This window comes from Parambassis ranga, chromosome 3, assembly GCF_900634625.1.
Source record: "Parambassis ranga chromosome 3, fParRan2.1, whole genome shotgun sequence".
NCBI classification, from domain to species: Eukaryota; Metazoa; Chordata; class Actinopteri; family Ambassidae; genus Parambassis; species Parambassis ranga.
Window position 1 is genome coordinate 1,933,417 of NC_041024.1, and position 14,001 is coordinate 1,947,417.

At 44.8% G+C, this 14,001-nt stretch overlaps 2 protein-coding genes across 3 annotated transcripts; one reads left to right on the forward strand and one right to left on the reverse strand.

Moving 5' to 3' along the window:
* Positions 1 to 1,267: 1,267 nt before the first annotated feature.
* LOC114432889 (26S proteasome non-ATPase regulatory subunit 13-like) lies at positions 1,268 to 5,732 on the reverse strand. Its single transcript, XM_028400966.1, has 13 exons — positions 5,524 to 5,732; positions 4,746 to 4,824; positions 4,181 to 4,215; positions 4,041 to 4,096; positions 3,903 to 3,946; positions 3,737 to 3,823; positions 2,679 to 2,850; positions 2,501 to 2,580; positions 2,293 to 2,418; positions 2,052 to 2,114; positions 1,879 to 1,959; positions 1,652 to 1,768; positions 1,268 to 1,543 (listed from the first exon to the last, which is right to left on the reverse strand). Exons 1-13 carry the CDS (start codon positions 5,622 to 5,624, stop codon positions 1,448 to 1,450), a joined length of 1,137 nt encoding a protein of 378 aa, XP_028256767.1. The 5' UTR covers positions 5,625 to 5,732; the 3' UTR covers positions 1,268 to 1,447.
* A 253-nt stretch (positions 5,733 to 5,985) lies between these two features.
* On the forward strand, positions 5,986 to 8,670 carry LOC114432892 (NAD-dependent protein deacetylase sirtuin-3-like). 2 transcript variants are annotated; one of them, XM_028400971.1, is made up of 8 exons: positions 5,986 to 6,236; positions 6,337 to 6,385; positions 6,882 to 7,061; positions 7,143 to 7,375; positions 7,443 to 7,543; positions 7,623 to 7,784; positions 7,859 to 8,060; positions 8,296 to 8,670. In XM_028400971.1, the coding sequence occupies exons 1-8, from the start codon at positions 6,137 to 6,139 to the stop codon at positions 8,400 to 8,402; spliced, it is 1,134 nt and encodes a 377-aa protein (XP_028256772.1). In that variant the 5' UTR covers positions 5,986 to 6,136; the 3' UTR covers positions 8,403 to 8,670. The 2 variants fall into 2 exon arrangements, with proteins under 2 accessions (XP_028256772.1, XP_028256773.1); XM_028400972.1 differs by having other exon boundaries at positions 7,859 to 8,068; positions 8,296 to 8,438.
* Positions 8,671 to 14,001: the final 5,331 nt, after the last annotated feature.

Consider the following 14,001-nt stretch of genomic DNA (forward strand, 5'->3'; position numbering starts at 1 on the left):
TACAGTACATGAGCACAGGCCTGCAGGTAAAGGGTTAATATGGTAATTAAGTTGTTAACTGTAAAAATCCCAAATGTTACCTCCTACCAACAGGGTAAACCACCAACAATCAAGAATGCATGATTATGTAGTGCCATGGCTGTGCAGTCAAAAAAAGTGGTTATAATGGAAGTCTATGGGACAAAATGGGAGAAAAAAAGAAAATCCAGTGCTGTGCAAAAACTAATAATGCAATAAAGTCAATTTTTTTACTGATGTTTGACATGACCAAGACTGTAATAAAGGTTAAAAAGAATCCAGTCCACATTCACCTTTTCTATTAAAAATGAGCCATTTTGTGTTTTTTTTTTCCAATTTTCAGCACCACCCCTTATAAAATTGGTGATTAAAGGGTTAAAATCCTGGGGGAAAATGATTTTTTCACTACTGTTGATTAGAACTGAAGTTAATTAAAAGGTCTATGCAAAAAAATTTCAAAAAAATATTTATCTAATATATTTTTAAAACCGTTAAAGTTAGGGGACATTTTTGTCCCCGAACAACACATTAGGGGGTAAAATTTGCCCACAGTGTACCGTTGACCTATGAAAAATTTTAAAATCATATTAACAAAATTTATGTAAAATTAAGCTTATTGAGGAAAAATGATTCAATTTGTCCACATATTGACAAAGTTATGGCCAAAATAAACAGAAAAATTTCTCTCAGAGGACAAAAATGTCCCGAACAACACATGAGGGTTAAAGACAAATTTAGCATCATGCTAATAATGCTAAGACCGAAGTAAAGGGAAAACAATGGTAATACTCACTTTATCTGCTGCCTTCTGTTCGTTGTATCCTGTTTTAACAGCACGGTTAGCTGCTAGCATGTGGTCACATTTTACAACCTCAACAAATAAGAACGTAATTAGCAGCTAAAGCTCGTCGTTTTTAAGATACCGTGACAGCTATGCTAGCAGAAGCTAATGACATGCTAGCGCCGCAGTGAACGCGCCATTACTGTAGCTCAGACTGAAAGAGCTGATTAATGCGCGATAAACATACATACACACATTTATCCAAATCACACAGTCCACTGTCCTCAAGAAGACTTAAAACATGCAAGTTAAATACATTTACTCTCACCAGCACACTTCAATTATGTCTTTTTGATTCCATAATCGATTAAGAACTAAGATGTGGCAACAGTGTAGTTCTCACTCTCTGTGAGCTAATGTGTTGTGCCGACTCAAATACAAAGTCAAAATAAGAATGAGAGAGCTGAATATGATCTTTGTAGACATTTTAATTTTATACAGTCCCATGTGGTGAAGCTGATACAAGCTTTTCTTTTTTGTAAAACACCCACAGTGGTGATGAACCGCGACAGTAACAGAAGAATAAACATCTAGTAGAAAGAAAAGGAACGAGAGGACAGGAAGCTGCGGAGCAGAGCGGACGCCACCTCAGGTGAGGATGTCGTGGGCCTGCTGCTCCACCAGCATGGCCATGTTCTTCACGTCGCCACACCAGAAGTCCAGGCGCTCCTTCATGCCTTTGATCTGCAACCAGCACACATGAGATCAGACCGATTGATCCGGCTCTCTGTCCGGTTTAATGTGAATATTTACACGTTAAAACGCTGACATCAACACGGTATGAGCACTAACCTGCTGCAGGTCCAGCACTCTGGGCTGCACCCAGGTCATCTGCACCTTCTGGTCCACCTCATCGATGTTTCCCTTGATCAGACCCACAGAGAGGGCCTTCATCACCAGAAGCTCCACCTGCAGGAGGGACACATCAGAACCCAACGTTCCTCCTCCCCTCCCGAACAGATTCATACCGCCTTAAGACAGAATAAGAACATTTACTACTGCTGATAAGACTGACTGACCTCATTAACAGGGATTTTGGCACTCTGAGCGATCTCGGTGAAGGTCAGCTGTCGGTGATTTGCAGGACGAGTGAAAGTCATCTGGAAGAGAAACGAGGCGGTGAGAGGTGTGATGGAGTCTTTTTTTTTATTTTAGAGCCTTGGTTTAAAAATATATAGTAACACTGACTCACCTCCATGACACAGAGCAGCTGGATCTTCTGCATTAGCTTAGCTTCATGTGCTGCGAGGTCAGGCTGTGAGCAGGAAGGAAACATGATACAGCTGATCCACATGCACAACCAGAGAGTCAGAGCTCAGAAGAAGACTTTATAAGAGACAACAAGTCTTTTTCTGATCTTGATAATATTCGTCTGCATCACATATCACACCACTAATTACAGATTCTGGACATATACAAAAAAAGAACCTGACCTGTTGGCCCCAGGCCGACTTGAAGCCCTGGAATTTCTCCACGTTGCCTCCATTGAAGGCATATAGCGTATCAATGAGCCACTGCTTGTCTGTGTTCCTGAGGGACTCCAGCACAGGATGCATCAGCTGCAGAGACCCAAGCAGACATCATCATCATCACACCGAGCTTCACCCGAACAACAAGCAGCAGGCGCAGTGAAGCACTCACCAGCTCTCCAAAGTTGTACACTCCCTCTCCTAAGAGTCCAGCCAGTCCGAGTGTGAACGCCCTCTCCTGCTTCTCTGTCTCTGCACAGCCACACACAACATTCACTCACACACACACCGCCGATGGATGGACGGGTGAGGAGCGGCGTGTCATTACCCAGCATGCCATTCTTACTCACCTGGAAGGTCTTTGATGTCCACACACCCGAGGTAGCGCAGAGCGTCCTTGTAGTAGGAGGCGTGGTTCCCGATGATGCGATAATATTTGCTGGAGAGGTCATAAAACCGGCCGTGGACCGACGTCACTCCGGGCAAGTTATTCAACATCTCCTCGACTTCTTCAATGATTTTCTAGAAAACAAAGAGTACACAGGTTACGCCATTACAACAGCTGTCTGTGCTTCACTTGTTCATAGATGAACTGCAGACCTACACCGTGTTTCAGCCTCTTGTTTGACAGCCTCCACATTTTAAATCTGGATGTTTCTTTTTTTGCCAAGCCTTGATCCAGGATCCACTCTGTCTTTTGAATTGAATTGAATTAACAACCTGAACTCCAAGTTAAGTGTTTATTAAGGATGTCCCGATCCTATCGGGTGATCGGAAATCGGCCCGATTACGTGCTTTTAGACTCGATCGGAATCAGGCGTTACCTCCCGATCAGGACTTGGATATTTAGGCTTTCATCCCTAGTATCTATAGCATGTGAAGCTCTCATTTCTCCCACTACTCGTAACACCTGTGTGAAAATACCAATTGCAGTTTATTTTCTTTGTAAAATTAATAATAATATTTTAATCTTATACTTCACAAAGACATGTTGGAACCATTTAAAGAGTTGCAGGACTTTATATTCAACTTAACAATCAGTCTGGGGTTTAGAGGGTTAAAGTTAAGAGCCTCTTTCATAATTCTTGAAACCTCTAGAACACATGTTTTACAGCTGTTGGTGCATCAGTGCAGTAACAGTGTCCTGTGTCTGGGTTCATGTTGTATAGAAGCTCAGGTGAGCCTCACTGCTGTGATGCTCCAACACCGGCAGGTTATTCCAGTCAGACAGACTCACACAGCTGTGTGCTCGTTGCAACGCAGTTGTGATGTTGTGCAGATGGTTTTTGTCACTTTCACAAGCAGCTTGAGATGTGCCGTGAGCGTGCTGAATGTGAAGGAAGTGTGAAGGGATGTGCGTCAGCAGCTTGTGAATGAAAGGAGCTGAGAGAGTTTGCAGATTTTTCACCTTTGTGGCAGGAAGATCGCTGATTTCCAGTTTAAGGCTGCCGATGGATGTCTTGCAGAGGATGACGGCCTCATCGCTGCTCTTCACCTGGATGGGACAGAGATGATTCATGTTGATCTGCAAAAACTGTTTACTACCCCGTACATCTAAAAGACGGTTAACGCACCTTTTCCTTGGTCTTCTCAAGAAAAGTGATGGCATCTTTTGGATCTAAACACAAAATAATCATTTCTTTAATACAGACATGAGGACAGGTGAGTAACAGAAAGTATGTTCTACAGAAAACGCTCCTCTTTGTGCTCACCTGACATCTGTCTGGCAACATACAGAATAATCTCCACCAGGGACAGCGGGTTGATTCTAAACATGGAGCACAAACAATCAATCAGCAGCAGAAGCAAACAAGCAGTTAACACTGAATGACAGATCACATGATCAGCTCACCTGTGCTCAAAGTCGCTGATGAAATTTTCATAAAGCTACAACAAGAAAAAAAGGATAAGTCACAGACGTCAGTCATACATTTATTATTGACATATTTTATAAATCCTCTGCCGTTTTATATGCACACATTACTTATATGTGTCTGAGGACCCTGTAACCTTTTCCATCCTGTCTACTATAAAAGCTTAATTTAATGTCTGTAGGGGTGCAGCCAATAGGTCAACTATGTACCTACAGCCTGTACAAAAAGGACACAATCTCTTGCTTTCCCTCAAAAATGGCAGAAGAGTCGGCAGCACCTTCAGACACACTACATGATGTATGATTTATGGTATGTGTACATGTGAGGTTAAATAAGCTGGACCAGTGAATGAACGAACCTCCTGCTTTAAATATAGTGGTTTAATCCTCCGATAATCACAATATCTTATGATTATATCTATCAGCAGCTGTTAGAATATTATAGACCCGTCAGTACATGCTGCCACACTTAAATTAAAATCTGTGATTACTCATTAAAAGCCAAATGCTGACATGGTAAAACATGTGAGCAGGGTGCAGTTACCTGTATGAGGCCATCTCCCGTTTTAAAGCAAGGACTTTTAACAAAGTCTGTCAGCTTCAGAGTCAACTGATGCCACAACCTGTTAGTGAAAACAAGTGCCGGTGAAACCAGTGACCACACTGTTTTACATAGGAAGGTCAAAATACAAACACATGTACACAAAAACACTGCACAAACTATTTTTAAATAGACATAGGATTAGCAATGACATCTGTTTCACTTGAAATGTTAAACTTCTTGGTATTTGGAGCCACTTGAATATTCTTTAAATAAACATTTACATCAGTAAATTACTTTACTTTTTACTTATCATGTAGATTCTACATGATACAACAAAGAAAACAAGTCATGTATCTTAAGACACATTAGACCTCTGACACCCTGAAATTCTGTTTATATATATAAGTGATTCTACTATAATAAAATACTGAACTCATCTATAGCATTCACGCTAGCAAACAGCTAAAGAAACTTGTAACCAAGTTTCTCTTTTACTACCCTAAAGTCAACATGCTAGGCTTGAAGCTACTCCCCACGAACTGCTTCAGCCTGACGAGCTCATCTGATCATAACATAATATTATTATCCGAGTGTTTGTTCTGATTTTACACCTTATGGTTTTTGCTGTTGTCATTAGCTTAATGCTAAGCTAGCGCGGCTAACATTAGCTCTGTACATGACTCAGCGTGCAGTTCCAATGAATGAGCTAGCTAACCATAGCTAGCCTACCGCTAGCCGTGCATTTCAATGTTAGCTAGCTAACATGTACACGTTTTACCTTTTGTTGTACAAGTCCTCCAGGCCGTGCCACTCCGCCGCCAGCTCCGGCGTGGAGCTGGTGCTCTGCTGTTGTTTGAGGAACCCAGAAACATCTTTCATGGTAGCGACAAACTGGAGTTAAATTCTGCTCTGGGTCAGATGAGTGTTGTTAAATTTTTCAGCTAACGTCAAGTAGCCTGCCGTGGTATGTTCTGCGCCTGCGCGGCTGGAGACCGTAAAGGCTGAAGGGAAACGAAAGAGCTATTCATAAAGCTAAGATGTTAGCTATTTTATGTCAATAAATATAAAAACTTTGAGCCGCGTTTCTCTTATTTATAACGTTAGTTATATGTGTTATTGGTAAAATAAAAAAAAAAACAGAAAAGATATACAACAACAAATCTAGTCGCTAACGATGGGACTCATTTGTGCAGCTGAATTTGGGCTACAGGGTGCATTACGGTACCGTCATAGGATACTGAAGGAGGTCACAGGAAACCAAACACGAGCTGGGGACAGTCACAGTTTATTAGTTTGATCAGATTTAAATTTAAAGCGGAGAAAAGTGCTGAAGGATCCTGTGAGTGTTGGCGGAGCTGTTTGTCCTCTCGGCGGTCATGCAGTGAAGGCGCATGTGCGGCGTCATGGCTTCTGTAGCGAGCTCCTCACTGATGTCACCTGTCAGGTTGAGCTGGTTGTTCGGCAGCCTGTGCAGCAGGCGCAGCGCGAACGGTGAGAGATCTGAAAGGAGGCAGCGGAAGTAGGGTTAATGACTGTTTATATGTATATGAGGGTTAATGACTGTTTATGTGACGCATGCATTGTTTTGTAGGGTTTGGTCGGAGGTGTCCAGCTGCAGGTGCAGCAGCAGCTCTGCTCAGGTACGCCACCTGCAGTGTGATAAATAAATCAGCTTCTGTAGTTAAAGGTAGAGTAGGAGAGTCAGCCAGATTTCCAAAGTAAACACACGCCCCTTTCTCTCGGAGCTCACCCCGAAGCCACGCCTCCCAATCACATGGACGCGCATCACCTGAAGACGAGCTGCGGTCTGCACCTCTCTGGTGCGCGCAGAGCAGGAAGAGAGTGACAACCAGCCAATACTCCGCACAGGGTCCACCCGGAGGATTGGCTGATGTTTTTAGTGTTTTATAGCTTCCACAGATGATTCATATTCTTCGCTTTAAACTAATTGGTTTCTATCGGATTGTAAAGAGAAGTTACACTCATTTAACAAAAAGTGCATCAGAATAAAAACACCTACCTACCTTTAAGTTAAATTGTACTTAATTGTGAAACCTATAAACGGTCTGCTTGGAGCGTTGAGGATGTTTAGTGGCTCTCAGTGTGATGTTGTTGCTCAGGTTTGCTTCTTCACAGACAGTCCCACTCTGGAGTGTGGAGTGGGACTCGAGGACTTTTCTCCCACGGCGGCGGTGCTTCAGCCGAGCAGCTGACATTGGAGGACATCGCCAAGAATCTTAGGGAACAGCAGTACAAGCGTGTGGTGGTGATGGCTGGTGCTGGGATCAGCACTCCCAGTGGCATCCCAGACTTCAGGTAAAGAGGTTAGATCTGTGTCCAGTCCTGGGATCATTTTCAGGAAGAGTCTTTATTATGAGGCATGTTCTGGGCTTTCAGGTCCCCAGGCAGTGGTCTCTATGACAACCTGCAGCAGTATGACCTGCCTTACGCTGAGGCCATATTCCAGATCGGCTTCTTCCACCGCAACCCTAAGCCGTTCTTCGCGCTGGCCAAAGAGCTGTGTCCAGGAAACTACCAGCCCAACCTGACGCACTACTTTGTGCGGCTGCTTCATGAGAAGGGTCAGCTCCTGCGGATGTACACGCAGAACATCGACGGGCTGGAGAGACGTACGTCTTCGTCTCTTTACCATCTCCTCGGTGATGGTGCTGTTATTCATTTTGTGGTTGTGTGCAGTGGCAGGGATTCCTCCGGAGATGCTGGTGGAGGCCCATGGCACCTTCGCCACCGCCACCTGCACCACGTGCCGGAGGAAATACGAGGGTCAGGACCTCAGAGTGAGTCCCTGTACATGCAGCATGTTCCTGGTTAGACACCAGACACAGACATTAACCCTTTGATTGTGTGTCTCATTAGCCGGACATAATGAGCGGGACTGTCCCGAAGTGTCCCACCTGTAAGGGGGTGGTGAAGCCTGACATCGTGTTTTTCGAGGAGGAGCTTCCTCGTCACTTCTTCAAGTACCTCACAGACTTCCCTCTGGCAGACCTGCTGATCATCATGGGCACTTCACTGGTGGTGAGCAGCACCTCGGTGTTCAGGAGGAAACTGCACCGCACGTTCAGCCTGACCGCTGCTGTTGACTCTTGCAGGTGGAGCCTTTCGCCAGCCTGGCAGGCGCCGTGCGCAGCTCCGTCCCTCGCCTGCTCATCAACAGGGACCTGGTGGGGCCGTTTGCCTCGAGCCGCCGGAACCAGGACGTGGCGCAGCTCGGGGACCTGGTCAGCGGGGTTCAGGCTCTGGTCGATGCCCTCGGGTGGACTCAGGAGCTGGAGGCGCTGATGTCAGCTGCCAGTGAGAAAGTGAGGGTGTGATTTTACCACAGATTAGATTTGAAACTGCTCCTGAAGTGATTCCTTTCAAAATAAAAGCACTAATCTGAGCAAGTATCTGCAACAACACAAAGAGTTCAGTCAGATCTTTCCTTCGACAGAGCTTCTCCTGCAGAGCTGTACTTTGCTGCAGTTTTAAGCATGTTAGCGACGCAGCCTTCAGCTTCGCTCATCCTATTGTTTACTCTCCTCCACAGGCTGCAACAACACCAGAGGAGTGAGCGGCTTCCTCCACATCACAGCGGAGGGGGGGAGACTTTTATTCATTGCACTCAAAGACTGCAGGATTAGACTTCTCTCTTGACTGTTTCACTGAGATAAATATGTTTAAACTGGGGTCAGTGGAAAATAAATAATGAACTGCAATGGAGGGCATACTGTTTAGAAGATGTTTTTAAGAAATATAGACAATATTTTACAGAGAGTTTGTGAATTCTTCTTATTCTTTTTGCACAGCTTCTGCAGGGAAACGTGCTGTAAGGTGGTCTGTGTTCACCTGAGGTGATAATACCAGTGTCTGACTGGAATTAGGAGGTGAAATTAAACTTTTTAAGGCTTCAGGGTCAATGTAAGGGTTTGGTTTGGTTTGTTGATTAAAACACGGTCCTGTATTATTCTATGAGGTCTGTTTTCATCAGTGGATTGATCCCCAGCAGCAGGGGTGTGTGTGTGGGACTGTCATAATAAACTGAAGTGTGTTTGTGTTCATATAAGAGAAGGAACATCGCTGCTGTTTGTTTTTGTTAAAGCCGCAGAGCTCAGAGGAGAGAAGATGATCCTTGTCCTCGTGTAGGATTCGGTGACATTAAGACAAATAAAAAAAAGGTCTCTGATGCAATATGAATGTAACCAACAGGGGGAGCCAGAGGACAGCAGAAGTGTGTTTATTTACTCCTCCGTGCTGTTAATAAGTCCAGTATGAGTATGCAAACACCTCAGTCCGCCTGCAGCGACCTCTCCAAACAGGAAGTCCCTGCACCTCCTGGGTCCAGGACTTTGTTTATCGAAACATGTGACGTATGAGGCTACAGCTGCAGTCGCCCTGTGGAGAGAGGAGCGGAGCTGTAAGTGCTGAGCCCTCTGAATGTGCTGATGTGACATGATTTATGTCGTGTGTATGTGAGCTGGATGCTTAATATGCAAATTAAAGTTTCACATGGAGGCGTGTGTCGATAAAGACGCGTCGGAAACGAGCGGATTAGATGCATCTCATTGAAAGCTACACCATACATGACAATATATCCATTATCTCTGTCTCAGCTGTCATTCAGTGAGGCAGGGAGGGAGTCTGCGCCTCCTGCAGCATCCTTACATGTTTGAGTTTAAACGGTCAGTTTGGTGTGTTTGGACGGTGTGTCGGTGTTTATTTCCAATAAATGAATAAATCACAAGAACAACAAGGAAGTTGTTGTAACTGGTGGAAGCCAAGAACGTGGCAGAGAAGTGGACACAGACCCCTGGATCCAGGTCTGTTCATGTCATCTTTTGTACCCACACTGAGCAGAGCTGCCTTCATTTGTACGTCTCTCCAGCTGAGATGAATCAGCCTCCACACTGCGCCCATTGAGTCATGTGTTATTTTTGGGCTTTGTAGTTTTACAGATCAGAATAGAGTTGATCAAATTCAGCACCTGCTTCGGCTGTTTAAATCCAGCTCTGACGCCTGGCACCAATTTTCACCTCTCCTTTCACCTCAGCCTGAAGAAAATGTGTTTTCAGGCTGCAGCTGACATCTAACAAGAATTACTGCATCATATTCTCATCTGCTGCAAGGATAGTTTCTTCTTTCTTTCTGCTTTCTGAAAGCTTCTTAAAGTCAGATCTTCCCCGCTGAGCATTATTACTGTTAAAAAGCGAATGAAATATTAGACCTTTATGCTCAGACGGTGGTGAGAACTTTGTAAACCCTCACATTTTCGATATTTCTGCATAAATGAGCCAAACATTCAGCCGAATTTCCCTCCAGATGAGGAAAATCCAATCGAACAAAACGAGCGATAGCATCTATTAGAAAATAAAAATAAAACGAGGAACACAATGTTCCAGCTGAATGTCAAGCGGTCAGAGCTGCGTGTATTTAACCTCCGACAACGACCTCTGACTCTGATGATTTTCTGAGCACCTGTTGACATGTTATTTGGTGTCAGGGCATGTTGGACACACACACACAGACACACTAACACACACACGCAGCTTGTTATCTGAGTCACACTGACACTTTTAGCAGCAGGATGAGAATAGAAGCATGGAGCGGATGGAAACAGGAGAATTTGGTTTCTAACGCTGAGTCCTCCCAGCAGGAGGTACGAAGACTGTGCAGACCTTGATGTCCAATTTGCACAGCTCAGCCGGGCGCCTATTCACCGTCTACTTTTCTCTCCTGGTGGTAGAAAACGTCTGGGCTTCTATTAATCCCGCATTCATTCAGATGAATTAACGCAGCAGGAAGTGAGTCCGAGTCTTTGTGGACCTCCTAATGCCGTCCTCAGGGAGGACTCGTCTGTCCTAATATCTCCAGCTTGAACTAAATCTTAAGTGTGTGTGTGTGTTTTTTTTGTAACGACAGCTTGAGTTTTGGTTGAAATGTACAATGTTGCACATAATTACACAAACAGACCAGAGTCCAGCAGAGAACCCCCTGTGAGGACCCACAAACCCCTCAGAACCCACAGAACTCACACCAGACTGACAGGAAGCGCCTTCGACATGCAACACGTTTCTGTATGTGGCTGGTTTGTGTTGTCAGATTATGTCGAACTGTTCAAGCCAAGATTCCAAAAACAAATCATTCAAGTTGAGATGCCCCACAGGGACCGGCAGCATGAGCTCACAGCCACACAGAAACTAGACCCATGGTGTCAAATGGCTTCACAAGAAGAAACAAATGATGGAAATAGCAACAAATAAGGAAAAAGAGACACAAAACAATGTCCAAGGGACAGGAAATAACTACAAAGAGCACATGCTACACAGACACGCAACCACAAAGGAATGAGGAACAACCTCAAAGACATTCACAATCATTACAACCACTAAAAGGTACAGACACACAGAGAGACACACAACAACAGACACACAAACACCAGAGATAAAAACAAGTACAAAGACAGAAAAGGGACACAAGAGACAACAAAAATATCACCACAAAGACACAAAACAACAACATGAATGGGTTAAAAACGGGCACAAAGACAAGGCACAAAATAATACACACACAGAACAAAAACCACCACAAAGATCCAAACAATCAGCACCAAAAGGACGAAGCAACCACGCAGACACAAAACACAGAGCCAACACACAACAGACACAAAACAACATAAAACACACAAAGGGTAAAAATGGCTACAAACAACAAGCACAAAACCACATCAGAGCGCAAACAAGAGGGATAAAACACACAGAGACACACAACAACCACAGAGAGACACACAACAACCACAGAGACACACAACAACCACAGAGAGACACACAACCACAGACACACAACAACCACAGAGACACACAACCACAGAGAGACACACAACAACCACAGAGAGACACACAACAACCACAGAGAGACACACAACCACAGAGAGACACACAACAACCACAGAAAGACACACAACAACCACAGAGAGACACACAACCACAGACACACAACAACCACAGAGAGACACACAACAACCACAGAGAAACACACAACAACCACAGAGACACACAACCACAGAGAGACACACAACAACCACAGAGAGACACACAACAACCACAGAGACACACAACCACAGAGAGACACACAACAACCACAGAGAGACACACAACCACAGAGAGACACACAACAACCACAGAAAGACACACAACAACCACAGAGACACACAACAACCACAGAGAGACACACAACCACAGACACACAACAACCACAGAGAGACACACAACAACCACAGAGAGACACACAACAACCACAGAGACACACAACAACCACAGAGAGACACACAACCACAGAGAGACACACAACAACCACAGAAAGACACACAACAACCACAGAGAGACACACAACCACAGAGAGACACACAACCACAGAGAGACACAACAACCACAGAGAGACACAACAACCACAGAGAGACACACAACCACAGAAAGACACACAACCACAGACACACAACAACCACAGAAAGACACACAACAACCACAGAGACACACAACAGCCAGAAAAACCAAAGGACTTCCTGCAGAAACACCACGCCGACCCTCTACTTTATGAGCGCTGGCCTCCAGCTGTTCCAGCATGAAGACACCACGTCCACCTCCACCCTGAGCAGCCACAGCAACACTTAGAAAGGCGACACACTTTATTAGAAAGGTTTCCACATAAAACGTGGATATGGCATACAGTAGGCACAGGCAGTAACCACACACACACTCAGACTTCACAGAACATGACAAAGACTCGCGTGTGCGAACGAAAGATCAAGACACAATCTGGAGGTTTCTATTAAAGCGACTCCACGGTTGCATTAACATCTAATATAAATGCATCTTATTAGAGAACGGAAATGTTTATTTCTATGAATTTAGAACATTTAGAGGCAAATAATAAAAAAATGTTTCACATTAAAATAACTTCTTTTTTCTGCTATATTACAAAAAGACTGCTGGGATCTCATCCGTGTTTTAAATCCTGTGATGACGGACAGTAACAGACTTTGAACTTAAGGCATAATGCTACTCAGTACTGTATGACTGCAGGTCTTTAAGTGTCTTTAAATAGCCGCGCTGAGCTGCTTTCAGCCGCGCCGTGTGTGTTTGCATTGTAAACCCATTGGCCTGTCCACACACAGCTCGTAGAAGACGTCAGTGATGTCGGCTGACTGCTCAGCTCTCATCAGCCTCACCTCCCTGCAGCCGGTCTTATTTTAACACAGCGGTGGGGTTTTGTTCCTCTTCTGGAAGGACCTGAGTCCACACTGACATCCTGAAGAGTAGAAGGAGCTGAGCTGAATATGGCACACACTTCTACCAGCAGGGGGCGCCCAGTGTTGAGCAGTTTTTTTTGGGCATGTAACAGATTAATTAAAAAAATACTTAAGTGTCCTTTGTTAACTTTAAATACGTCAACACTTAATAATACCAAGCAGCGACCTCCAGGAGTGAGGATGAAGTCACAAAGTGCGGTTCCTCCGGGGTCCACTCGAGCGCTATATCCAAAAGTGAGTCAATCTCCACTGACCTCCATAATAAAATGTCCATTTCCAAGATGGCCGCCACAGCTGGAGCCACCACTATGGACTGATACAGTGGTAGGGGAAACACCGGACTGTAAGTATAGATGGAGGAACATTCTGAGGTTACCTCCAGGTGGTGCCTCCTAATTTATAGGTTAAGCCTATTAACATAGATACAGCAGCCAAAACAAGTTTCCTCTACAGGCTGGCTGGTGTCTCCCTCAGGGACAGGGTCAATAGGTGCTGCACAGCTGAGGTGGTTCAGCGGTGGCTTGGATGCCCCCCCGGACCACCCTGGTGAGGTGTTCTAGGTATGTCCATTTTGAAGGAGGCAGCAGGGCATCCCAGAACACACCGGAAGGATTACGTCTCTCGGCTGGCCCGGGAAGACCCTAGCATCCTCCCAGATGAGCTGGAGGTGACCAGGGAGAGGAAGGTCTGGGGTTTCCTGTTCCCATGTGACCTCGGACTGGATAAGTGGAAGAAAATTGATGCATGGATGAATGGCCGACATGGAGGTCATTGGAGACCCGAATAAAAGAATTTTGGGGTCAGCCCTCAAGTGGACACTTGAGGAACTGCAGCCCAAAACTTGTTTGAGGTTTGGTCCTCTTTATGCTAAGCTAAGCTAACGAGCTGTTGAATGTATTGTGGCTTCACGTTTCCTGTCTGAGAGATGAAAGACGGACACGATCGGCTGAT